This window comes from Tachyglossus aculeatus, chromosome 14 (assembly GCF_015852505.1).
Source record: "Tachyglossus aculeatus isolate mTacAcu1 chromosome 14, mTacAcu1.pri, whole genome shotgun sequence".
NCBI lineage: Eukaryota > Metazoa > Chordata > Mammalia > Monotremata > Tachyglossidae > Tachyglossus > Tachyglossus aculeatus.
The window spans coordinates 651,710-664,671 of NC_052079.1; the positions used below are offsets into that span (position 1 = coordinate 651,710).

The 12,962-nt window shown below is 53.5% G+C and overlaps 1 protein-coding gene across 3 annotated transcripts in view; it reads right to left on the minus strand.

Moving 5' to 3' along the window:
• DAAM1 (dishevelled associated activator of morphogenesis 1) overlaps positions 1–12,962 on the minus strand; it is an 87,836-nt gene that overhangs the window by 27,076 nt on the left and 47,798 nt on the right. For all 3 annotated transcript variants that reach the window (XM_038756271.1, XM_038756269.1, XM_038756270.1), the window contains exons 3-7: positions 10,899–10,988; positions 7,176–7,247; positions 6,120–6,214; positions 4,148–4,481; positions 2,551–2,661 (exon numbers count right to left, since the gene is read on the minus strand). In XM_038756271.1, the coding sequence (XP_038612199.1) occupies positions 2,551–2,661; positions 4,148–4,481; positions 6,120–6,214; positions 7,176–7,247; positions 10,899–10,988 (702 nt within the window). The remainder of the gene's footprint in view (positions 1–2,550; positions 2,662–4,147; positions 4,482–6,119; positions 6,215–7,175; positions 7,248–10,898; positions 10,989–12,962) is intronic.

The window sequence follows — 12,962 nt, forward strand, 5'->3', positions numbered from 1 at the left end:
GCAGGGCACTGGACTGAGCGCCTACTGGGTACAGGGCACCGGACTGAGCGCCTACAGGGTACACGGCCCTGAACTAAGCATCACTGGGTACAGGGCACTGATCCAAGCACCTACTGGGAACAAACCACTGAACTGAATGCCTACTTGGTGCATGGGGAACGTGACTGGTCCTTTTAGACTGTACAGTGCTTGGCATGTTTTGTTGTCTGTCTCCCCCTTCTACACTGTGAGCCCACTGTTGGGTAGGGACTGTCTCTATATGTTGCCAATTTGTACTTCCCAAGCGCTTAGTACAGTGCTCTGCACATAGTAAGCGCTCAATAAATACGATTGATGATGATGATGACTGATGACTCTTGTCGAGAATGTCGGGTGAGTCTGGACCCTCCAGGAACCAGGGCGGAGGAACTGACGGTAGCACTGGGGGATTTGTGTGAAGCCACTCACTCTCTCACTCCTGCCCATCATGTTCCCACCGAGGCACTGAATAAAATGAGTGAATAGATGGGCAGGCACTGGGATGAGCATGTGCGGTCTTCACCCTCATATATAAAAGGAGTAAACGATGCAGTCTTTGCCCTTGAGTAGCTTCCAACTTAAAACAAGAAGAGAAAGGACAGACAGGGATGGAAGGTTCAAATAAGAGGCAGGAGACAGAAGCAAAGGGGAACAGAGGCAGGGGAGGACAGAAAGAGAGAGAATGGAGAAGCAGAAATGAGGGGTGGGAACAAGTGGAGTGGGAAGTGGGAAGAGCCCCGAGTCCAGGGGCAGAGGAAGGGAGAATTAAATAGAGAGGGAGAATGACAGAAAGGCCCCCAGAAGTGGCAAAGGCCATGGGAGAGAGAAGAGGAGAAGGTGGAGGGGCAGGGGCCTATCCTCAAACGTGGTGGAAGGCCGGTGAGTCCACTATGCAATAATAATAATAGCAATAGTGGTATTGTTAAGCGCTTACTATGTGCCATTCATTCATTCATTCATTCAATCGTATTTATTGAGCACTTATTGTGTGCAGAGCACTGTACTAAGCACTTGGGAAGTACAAGTTGGCAACATATAGAGACGGTCTCTACCCAACAGCGGGCTCACAGTGTAGAAGGGGGAGACAGACAACAAAACATGCCAAGCACTGTACTAGTGGCTCAGTGGAAAGAGCACGGGCTTGGGAGTCAGAGGTCATGGGTTCAAATCCCGGCTCCGCTGCTTGTCAGCTGTGTGACTTTGGGCAAGTCACTTCACTTCTCTGGGCCTCAGTTCCCTCACCTGTAAAATGGCGACTGGGACTGTGAGCCCCTCGTGGGACAACCTGATCACCTTGTATCCTCCCCAGCACTTTAGAACAGTGCTTTGCACATAGTAAGCGCTTAACAAATGCCATCATCATCATTACCGTACTAAGTGCTGGGGTGGATACAAAGAAATCGGTTGGACCCAGACCCTGTCCCATTTGGGCTCACAGTCTCAATCCCTCACTTTACAGATGAGGGAACTGAGGCACAGAGAAGTAAAGTGACTTCCCAAGGCCACACAGCTGGCAAGTGGTGGAGTCAGGATTAGAACCCATGACCTTCTGACTGCCAGGCCCGGGCTCTAGCCACTCTGCTTCCTTCAAAAAGGAAGGAAGGGAACATGGCCATTTTTAAGCAGTGGATGTTCTCGGGCCCCTTGGGGACGGGGAAGTAATCACTTCTTGGTTTTGTGCCTTCCCAAGCATTGTTCCTTTTTTTTTAATGGTATTTGTAAGTGCTTACTATATGTCCAGCACTGTATTAAACACTTGGGTAGACACAAGATAATCAGGTTGGACAGATTCCCTGTCTCACATGGGACTTATAGTCTTAATCCCCATTTTACAAATGAGGTAACTGAGGCACATGGAAGTGAAGAGACTTGCCTAAGGTCACAGCAGACAAATGGCAGAGCCAGGATTAGAACCCATCACCTTCTGATTCCCAGGTTGTTAAGTGCTTAATATGTGCCAAGTAGTGTTCTAAGTGCTGGGATAGATAATAATAATAATGGCATTTATTAAGCACTTACTATGTGCAAAGCACTGTTCTAAGCGCTGGGGAGGTTACAAGGTGATCAGGTTGTCCCACGGGGGGCTCACAGTCTTCATCCCCATTTTACAGATGAGGTAACTGAGTCCCAGAGAAGCTAAGTGACTTGTCCAAAGTCACACAGCTGACAATTGGTGGAGCCGGCATTTGAACCCATGACCTGAGACTCCAAAGCCCGGGCTCTTTCCACTGAGCCACGCTGCTCCTCCATGCAGTTAGATACCAGTTAATCAGGTGGGACACAGTCCCCATCTCACATGGGGCTCACAGACTAAGAAGAAGGGAGTAGGGCTTAATCCCCATTTTGCAGATTGGGTAAACTGGGAAGTGAAGCGACTTGCCAAAGTCACATGGCAGACGCGGAAGAGTTGGGATTAGAATCCAGGTCCTCTGATTCCCACGCCTGTGCTCCTTCCACCAGGCCACGTTGCTTCCCGAACAAGGAGCCGCTGGAAGCCCCGTGTTCCCGGCGCACACAGGCCGGAGCACTTACCACGCCGGCCCCCTGACTCAGCACGGCGTTGATGAAGGACATGATGGCCGTCTTCAGGTTCACCTCATCGCGGTAGCGGCCGGTGCTCTTATCCAGGTCGTTGATCAGCGTCTGCCAGGCGCGACACAAAAGGCGGCGTATGAGGATGCGCCCGTGTGGTCTTGCTGGGACTCCCCCCTGCCATAACCCCTTGCTATGGATGTGCAGGACAGGCTCGCGGGCGGTGACTCCAACTGCCCTCCTATGGGAACGTGTCCTGCCTCCTCCCAATTGCCCGGGCTGAGGCCTGTGCGTCAGCCGTGGTGAAAAGCGCCGGAGAGCAGGCTGATGTCCCTGGCTGGGGGCTGGAAGCTCCCCTCATGGGCTCGGTGTGCGCTCTCCCACACGGAGGGGGCCCCCAGCCTGTGCCTGGACTTGCCGTCTCCCCCCTGAGCTGCTGGCGGGCCAGCCTGGCACCCACCCAGGTTTCGGAGACTGGCGCCTGGCCTGCTCACACAACCGCTCCTGCCCAAACTCATCTTTCGGGGCCCACAGAGCCCAGGAAAACACGGCTGAGATAACAGTGCTGTATTTATTCAAGGCTTACCATCGTCTATCACAGTGCCGTCCCCTTGCCCGTGTCCTCTCTCTGGCTTGGACCTCCCTCCCCCTACATATCCAACAGCCTGCCACTCTCCCCACCTTCAAAACCTTCCTAAAATCACATCTCTTCCAAGAGGCCTTCCCTGATTAAGCTCCCATTTCCTCTCCCCACCCTTCCTTCTGCATCACCTATGTATATGGCTGTAAACCCCTTGAGCACTGTACTAATCTCCCCAGCCTCACAGCATTTACGTCCATATTTTTATACTCTTCTATTTCTTATAATAATAATGATAGCATTTATTAAGCGCTTACGAAGTGCAAAGCACTGTTCTAAGCGCTGGGGAGGTTACAAGGTGATGAGGTTGTTCCACGGGGGGCTCACAGTCTTAATCCCCATTTTACAGATGAGGGAACTGAGGCACAGAGAAGTGAAGTGACTTGCCCAAAGTCACACAGCTGACAAGTGGCGGAGCCGGGATTTGAACCCATGACCTCTGACTCCAAAGCCCGGGCTCTTTCCACTGAGCCACGCTGCTTCTCTAATTTTAATGTCGGTTTCCCCCTGTAAACTGTAAGGTCCATGTGGGCAGCGATCAGGTCGAGTTGCTCTATTGCATTGCGCTTTCCCAAATGCTTAGTCCAATCAATCAATCAATCGTATTTATTGAGCGCTTACTGTGTGCAGAGCACTGTACTAAGCGCTTGGGAAGTACAAGTTGGCAACATATAGAGACAGTCCCAACCCAACAGTGGGCTCACAGTCTTCTCTGCCCACACTGAGCTCGTTGTGGGTAGGGAATGTGTCTATTTATTGTTACCCTGTACTCTCCCGAGCACTTAGTACAGTGCTTTGCACACAGTTAGCGCTCAATAAATACGATTGAATGAACTAAGCGTTTAATAAATACCGCTGCTTGACTGCCCAAGTTCTGGGGCTCGCAATCTCAGAGAGAGGGACGGCAGATGGGCAGAGGTAAAAACCCACTTGACAGAGGAGGAAACTGAGGCCCACCTGGAAGCGGGTCCTCTCGCTGGCGAACTTTTGGTAGTGCTGCATGGCCTGCAGGACCTTCTTGTGGCCGCCTGGCACGAGGCAGACGGCGCCCAGGATCTCCAGCACGGCCACCTTGGTTTTGATATTCTCGGTGCCCAGGCTCTGGGCGATGACGTTGATGCTCTGCGAGTGGGCCAGCACGTGGGCCCGGCCCAGGGAGTTGTTCATCAGGGCCTTGATGCAGCCGATGAGCGAGGTGTGTATGCGTGACTCTGACGTCTCGTAGTCCATGGTCTTCAGGAAGTTCAGGATGCACGACAGACCGTCCAGGTCGATAAACCGCGTCACGAACCTGCCGGGGGGAGAGCAGGAGGAACCGGGTCAGTCCCCGCGCCCGTCTGCGGACTCGTGGCCCGTGTGGTGCTCGGTCAGTGAACTCAGCCGACGCGGTCGTGCCGCTCCCGCCCTCCCTCCTGCTTCCTCGGGCATCCCCCCCATCCCCCGTAACACTGAATCCACTTGGAGGGTGAGGAGAACCGGGGGGTGCCTAGGACCTAGCTTTGAATCTACTCTCCCAAGCGCTCAGCACAAAGCCGTCTCTCGGTCCACACCAATGAAGAGCATTCCCACTCCGAGTGCTCTCAGCTCTCCTAGGGCCCGAGGGTGGACTCCGGAAGACCCCGGCCTTCTCAAACTCATCGAGTCCGGGCTCGCGCGGCCGGAGAAAGGATCCCCTCCTGAACGGTGCTCCGACCCCAATGAGGAGCGGAGAATCCCATCCCGGCAGGACCAGGAGGACCAGCGGGGCACTCCAGGGCTCAGGTCAAGCAGCTGGCAGGTCGTACCACTGGCTCTCCAGTGCCTCAGGCTGCCCACGCTCCAGAAGCCCATCAATAACCCGACGCCTTTCGACATCTGTCTCCCACCTCGAAGCAGAAGCCTTGTGGGCAGGGCACGTGTCATGGTTGGGTCTTGTGCTTCCCAAGCATCTAATATAGTGCATTGCAACTAGTGGTGTTCAAAAAATATCACTGCGACTGCCACAACTGAGTGATGCCATGGTGGACAGTACTGAAGTACGGGAGGGCAGGTGGGGAAGCGACCAGGTAGCATTTTCAAACCGCGAGATCAGGGCAAGGGCCGGGGTTTGAAGACTCGGTTCCCAGTAACAGATCTCTGTGGACATCCTCTGGGCACTGTAGAGTGATTCTGCCCTGAAACAAGGTTTTTATAGACCACACGCAGGCAGCAGTCCTGGGGCTCGGCTACTGGGGAGTTCTCCCCCGTGGGCGAGGGGGACGCCCCGTAGCATTTGCCACCCATGGCACCTGCCGTTGTCTGCGTTTCTCCTCTGGGCTGCAAGTGCCCGGATCACCCATGACGCACCCTGTGCTCCCAGGTCAGGGATCCCTTTGGGGTGAACAGGACGGTCCTGAGCCCCTCCAGGGCACTTCCAAAGGCCCTAGGCCCACCCATTTGGAGTGGACTGGGGTCTGGTTCTCTAGTGTCAGCTGCCAGTCTCCCCGATTTTTCTTTGGGTTGGGGGAGGGAAGGGGCCGGGGGCGCCAATGGGTCTGGCTGAGCCACCCACTGCGTGGCAGAGGGTGGGCCTCCAGCCCAGAGATCCTAATGTGTACAAAGTGCCCATTTTCTGGCCGAGGCTCTCGCCAAGGCCCTAGACAAGCAGAGACTGGGCAAATCCTGGCCAGGATGCCTCGCCCCAGCTGATGATCCTGATTTTCCAACCCATCCAGTTTCATCCAAGCACAGCTGCATCCTCTGAGGGGATGCCCACCTCCTGGTCCCCCTTCCCTTATATACTCCCCGTTTAAGCAGTCCAAACTGGAGTCCGGCAGGACTGGCAGTGGAAGAGGGCCAGTGGCCCACTATGGCTGGAAAACCCGAACAGGGTCACACGAGCCATCAGCCCAGGCTCCTCCCCGACTAGCTGGGATAAATGAACCCTGAGCTCCCTAGAAGAGAGAGTCACCTCATCGGCTTGGTCCTCAGTGCCGTCTTCAAACTTTCTATTGTTTTACTTCTCTCCTCTTCATCTTCCTTCTCCAGAGCGAGCAAGGATTTTCTCTGTGGGCAGACCGGGAAAGGTTTGGTCTGGGCCTGGGTCTCTCCCGTCCCTCCCGCGCCGCCCACCCAGGTGATTATGACAAGGGTTCAGGTGGGTAGTGGACACTGCCTGTGATGCTCTCCAGAACCAGCCCCTCTCTAAATCCTCCAGGATCCAACCCAACCCCAATCATGGGAGCAGGAGGAAGAATAAGAGTAGCACGAGGTAACCGCAGAGAGTCATATGGATGGTTTCACTGCTGCTCGTCGAACAAGAGAGAGGGAGAGTAGGACTTGAAATTCATAGGGATGGAAAATGTCTCCTTTCAGTGTCCCCACTCCACTGCTACACTGAAAGTTCTTTGAGATCTTCTAATGCTGCTGTATCTTCCCAAACACACAGTACAGACCTCTGCACAGAGAAGTCGCTCGGTCCAAGCTACTGATTCAGCAGGTCACTTCCACTCTTTACACCCAAACTGTCTCCCATCTGACTGGAAACCCCCTGGGGTCAGGGACTACATGTCTTCCTCCTCCTGTGCTCTACTGGTCCAGTGATGGCCCTCAACAAGGGCTCAACAAATACCACTGCTCCACTGCTTGGAAGGCATAGCTTTTGATTATATTTACTCTCTTGGAGGGTTTTACACTTGGGCAATCACTGTGAATTTGATGCCCAGAGCTGAAACTTTCCAGTACTCACTTTCGGTTTCTAAGACTGGGCGTGCTGGGGATAGGTCAGACAGAGCTCCCAGGAAAGGCTGGCACAGATGGATTAAGGTCGTGGGGGGTTCTCCTCATCCCCGCCGCCCCCCCCAACTCTGGGGCCCCATTCTCCTCCCTCAGGGGAGGCCACAGCTCTGCTCCCTTCATCTCCCCCTGACACTTCTTCCCTCCTGTTCTTCCCTTCTGGGGGCGAGGGGGTCCACAGCCCCTTTCCTTGTTTCTCGAAAGGCAAGCGGGAGGATTGAAAGGTCCTTACGGCTGCCATCGAATTGAGCTGGTCAATGTAGAACTCTGGCCAGCTGGTCGCTCCCTTGTTTTCTTCTTGGTCCTGAAAGAGAGGATAAAAGCCGTCACTCACGGCCCAGTGCCTCCTGAGTATCAGAACCAGAACCACCCACTGGAACCAGAGTGTCTGAACTGAAACACTGGAACATCAGAACTGCTCTCTGGAAGAGAAGCATCCCTAGAGCCGGGGGGGTCTCTGGCTCCGGCCCTGGCCGCCACCACCAGAGAAGCCACCGGTGGACGGGGGAATCTGTGGTGGGGCAAGGGGAAACGTGACCCAGATACACATGGGGATGGGAACATGCAGACCCACGCATGAGGTCACACAGACAACACACATGGCGCCAGAGAGGGGGCACAGATCCAGACCTGGGGATAAACAGATACACAAGTATTCACTTTGGGAGCCTCAGTACAAGTTCAAACTTGGGTGGAGATGCAGTATCCAAATCAACGCAACCTGCAGTGTTAGCACTTCAACAAAAACCAGGCTTCTCAACTGGCCAGGAGACAGCCACCTTTCACCTCTGTCTCCCTTCCTCCCCTTCCCTCATTCCCTTTCTCTCCCCACCTCCTTCTCTCACTCCCTCTCTCTCAAGCGCCTACTATGTGTCAGGCACTGTACTAAGCGCAGGGGTACAAATAAGTTAATCAAGTTGGACACAGTCCGTCCTTCATAGGGCTCCCCGTCTTAATCCCCATTTTATAGATGAAGGAACTGAGGCACAGAGAAGTGAAGTGATTTGCCCAAGGCCACAGAACAGACAAGTGGTGGATCTGGGATTAGAACCCAGATCCATCTGACTCTCATACCTATGCTCTATTCAACAGATACGCTTATCTCTCTCTCTCTCTCTCAATTTCAGTGGATCCCTCCTAGACAATTTAGAAACATTTCTGCTGCTTTCACTGACACTGTGAGGGGGCTTCTCACTGTTGGTCTAAAGAGCCCCATTTCCCAAACCCTGTGAGCCCACTGTTGGGTAGGGACCGTCTCTATATGCTGCCAACCTGTACTTCCCAAGCGCTTAGTACAGTGCTCTGCACACAGTAAGCACTCAATAAATACGACTGAATGAATGAATTCGAGGCCCCGGTCTGGGAGTGAGGAGGCAGACAATGATTCCCCAGGCTGGAATCCCCAGGCTGGCAGAGATCTACTTGGCTGGGAAAGTTGGGCCTGGCAGCGGCTCCACACTCCCCTGCCTGCTTCCTCCTCACATACCGGTTTCTGCACCCAATCTCTCGCTCCCACCTGGGAATGCTTTTTTGCCATCCCCTCGGAAGGTTTCTCTCTGTTGGCTTTAGCTACACATGTTGGCTCCGTACGAGAAAACTCTGCGTCCCTCCAATTTCTCTGGATTTCCTAACGTTTTCAGATTTGGGAATGGCCCAGGAGCGTGGACAAGTCGAGATTCTGGTGCGGGCTTGGGGGTGGAGGGTTGGCGGGGCAATCCCTCTCAGTCCTCCAAGCCACTGGCCACAAGGAGAACTTTCTAGCCCGGGAATCCCCAGTCCGTCTTCGAATGTCAAATGCTCATTTACGCTCAGCGCTTTCTGTTCCGCTCTGGGGCCTCCTCACAGCCACCTTGGCTGCTGAACGTCTTTTACAGGTAACTAACTATCCGAATTCCTCTATCAGTCGATAGAGCCATCAATCCCTCTCCTACAAACTGTAAGCTCGTTGTAGGCAGGGAATAAGTTATAGTGCTCAGGGGAGCCAAAGATTGGCGGCAGAGAGAGATGCCGCTGCCTGAGGTTGGACCAGGCCCTGGAGAGTGCTCTGAACTGGCCAGGGTTAACCTTCAGCCTTTTTCACTCATTCAATCGTATTTATTGAGCGCTTACTGTGTGCAGAGCACTGTACTAAGTGCTTGGCAACATATAGAGACGGTCCCTACCCAACAACGGGTTCACAGTCTCAGGAGATCAACCAGTGTGGCTCTGCACCTGGGTTCTAATCCTACTACACCACTAGCCTGCTGGGTAACCTTGGGCAAGTCATTGGGGAGCCCCTGGTGGGAGGGGTATTGGGTCCGAACTGATTGTCTTGTATCTGCCTCAGAGATTAGTATAGTGTTTAGTAAATAATAATCAATCAGTGGTATTTATTGAGACCTTACTGTGTGCAGATCACCGTACTAAGCACTTGCGAGGGTATAATAATAATAATAATGGTATTTGTTGAGCGCTCACTATGTGTGAAGCACTGCTCTAAGCGCTGGGGGGGATACAAAGTGATCAGGTTGTCCCACGTGGGGCACACAATATATCAGAGCTGGGAGACACAATTCCTGTCCTCAACAGAAGCAGCACGGCTTAGTGGAAAGAGCACGGGCCTGGGCGCCGGAGGCTTCGCCATGTGTCCGCTCGGTCACTTTGGGCAAGTTGCTTCATTTTTCTATGTCTCACTTACCTCATCTGTAAAATGGAGATAAAGACTGTGAGCCCCATGTGGACTATGGACTAAATCTAACCTGATTATTCTGTATCTATCCCAGTGCTTAGTACAGTGCCTGGCACAGAGTATAAGTGCTTAACAAATACCATTAAAAATAAAAGGATCTTATAATCTAGTGTGTGCTTAAATATCTCACATATTATTACCATTATTATTGTTAATATTATTAAGCTTCTCACTCGTGGCCCTTCCCACCTCACCATACCATCCCGGCCTTCCTCTCTGCCGCTGTGATGTTCATGGCAGGGGAGGAGTAGGAAATGGTGATCCCTATTGCCCCCCGCCACCCCGGCCTTCCCCTTCTCCCCACTTCCTCCCCCGTCAGAGCCTTGCTCTGTCTGTGCTGGTCCTGTCAGGGTAGTGGGACCTCTCTGCACTCCCTACGTCTCCAGCCTGCCCTCCACACCAAGCCTCTGGGGTCTGTCTGCTGAGGGTCCACGGGAGCATCCGGGTGGTGGGAGTGGGCGGCCAGTCCACTGAGGCACTGCCCACCCACTGTCAACAAGCCCCCAAGGCTTGGCGGGCGGGACAGGCGCGGTCCAGGGCCAGCTGCTGTCCAGCTGGTTTCCGTTCTGGAGAACCGTAATAATAATAATACTAATGATGGTGTTCGTTAAGCGCTTACTATGTGTAACTGGGGAGGTTACAAGGTGATCAGGTTGTCCCACGGAGGGCTCACAGTTTTAAACCCCATTTTACAGATGAGGTAACTGATCTAAGCACTGGGGAGGTTACCGGGTGATCAGGTTGTCCCACGGAGGGCTCACGGTTTTAAACCCCATTTTACAGATGAGGTAACTGAGGCCCAGGGAAGTGAAGTGACTTGCCCAAAATCACACAGCTGACAGTTGGCGGAGCCCGGACTTGAACCCATGACCTCTGACTCCAAAGCCCGGGCTCTTTCCACTGAGCCACGCTGCTTCGTTCAGGTTCCCGACGAACCCGCACGAACAACAATGATGATGATGGTATTCATTAAGCCCTCGCTTTGCTTCACGCACTATGCCAAGCGCTGAGGTGGACACTAGGCAACCAGTTTGGACACGGTCCCACATGGGGTTCACAGTATGAGAAGGAGGGAGGACAAGGATGTTATATCCATTTGAGAGATGTGGAAACTGAGGCCTAGAAGGGTGAGGTGACGAGTCCAAGGTCACACAGCAGGCGAGCAGTAGCCAAAGAACATGAAATCTCCCCTACACCTCCACCAGGACGTGCCTAGACAAAGTTTACCTTCTTCTTGCTACAATAGATCTGCCATTTCTTCTCCGCAGGGAGGGCAAACATGGCTTCTCGGTGCTTGTCCGTGAGGTCCAGTTCATCCTGGCCAAGGAAAGGACAGTTGAAAAAGTTAAAAATGAAATACGCATTGAGTTCTTAATCCTGCCCCCCAGCCCAACAGACCGTGCTTCTATCTACAACAGAGAGAGACAGGGCGGGGGGGGAGAGAGAGAGGCGCGATAGAAAGAGAAACAAAGAAGTGGAAAGGGAAAGAAGGGGAGAGGCGAGAGAGGGAGGAGAGGTGAGAGAAGAGAAAGGAGAGAGAGAAACATGACCCAAGAAGTTATTGCTGAATCTGGAAAATGTTTCTGTCCGAGCCCCAGCTCAGCCAAGTCAGAAAACAGACCTTTGCAGGAGGTGAATGTCTCTACCAGAACAGAATTATGGCTCCCACCAGCCTGCCACTCGTGGGGCCTCAGCCTTGTCCAGCAGCATCACTCGACAGAGAAGATGGTTGGAGATGGGCAGGAGCAGCAGCAGGGCTCCTAGCATTTACTGAGAGCCCACTGGCAGTAGTGCACTATACCGAGCACACACGAAAATAGAGCATGGAAAAATGTTACGTTCCCTGCCCACAAGGAGCTTCCACTCTGCCGAGGGAGAAAGACACAGAAATACTGACAAGATTTACTGTGCCGGCTGGGATTGAGGGTGCCTGGGGGTTAGGACTCCGATCGGGGACCCTGGTTTCCTCAGCCTGGTGCCCAAATGCACAGATGGGGGTCTCTTCCTCCCTTCAAGGCCCTACTGAGAGCTCACCTCCTCCAGGAGGCCTTCCCAGATTGAGCCCCTTCCTTCCTCTCCCCCTCGTCCCCCTCTCCATCCCCCCAATCTTACCTCCTTCCCTTCCCCACAGCACCTGTATATATGGATATATGTTTGTACATATTTATTAGTCTATTTATTTTACTTGTACATATCTATACTATTTATTTTATTTTGTTAGTACGTTTGGTTTTGTTCTCTGTCTCCCCCTTTTAGACTGTGAGCCCACTGTTGGGTAGGGACTGTCTCTATATGTTGCCAATTTGTACTTCCCAAGCGCTTAGTACAGTGCTCTGCACACAGTAAGCGCTCAATAAATACGATTGATGATGATGATGATGATGACGGTGGGGGGAAGGGGATCTGCGGCTCTGGATCCGCCTGTGGAGCTCATCCCAGCTGGGCCCCAGGACCGAGCCAGACCAGGCCAGGCCACGCTAGGCTGTCAAGGCAGAGTTCCCAAAGGGAGGGAGAAGCCGGGGACAGGAGGGGAAGGAACGGGTTGGGCCCAGGCCCGATCCATATGCAGCCTGAGTGAGTCCTGCTGGGTCAACTCCCTCAGAGAACCACAACAACAGCACAGTAACAGAGCGCGCGCCCTTTGCTCGGCGCTGGGGCGGACTCCGCATCAGCAGAACGGGTCCCTGGCCCACATGGGGCTCACACTCCAATACAGAGGGACAGCAAGGATCTGATCCCTACTTTACAGAGGAGGAAACATCCAGAGAGGCCAAGTGACTTGCCCGAGGGTCACACAGCAGAACAGGGGAAGAGTCCCCTGACTCTCCATCCTTTTCCCTGCAGAGCAAAGTGAGCCAGAGCTGGAGGTCTCTGGGAATAGCAATGAGGCCACAGGTCACCTGGAGGCCCTGTGACATAGAAACAAGCAAAATCAGGGCCCCAGAGCCTCCCCCAAGTAGGACGGGGGAGCACAGCACTGGGACGAGGGAGGCAGTGTGGCCTGCTGTAAAGAGATCGGGGCTTGGAAGTCGGAGACCCAGTTTTAGCTTGGCTCGGCCCCTGATCAAGTCCTTCCCCGTTATGGGTGCCGGTTTCCTCATCTGCAAAATGGGGCTAACAATACACGCCTCTCCCATTCTCCCAGGGCCACTGGGAGGCTGAAAGGGGATTACTGATGTGAAAGTGCCTTCTTAGGGTAACTGAGGGGGCAGCCCAAACCCACAAGGTTATTTGGAAACTTGGACACTGACTGTTGAACAGGCCCTGATTTGGGGAGGTGTGGGGGGGAGC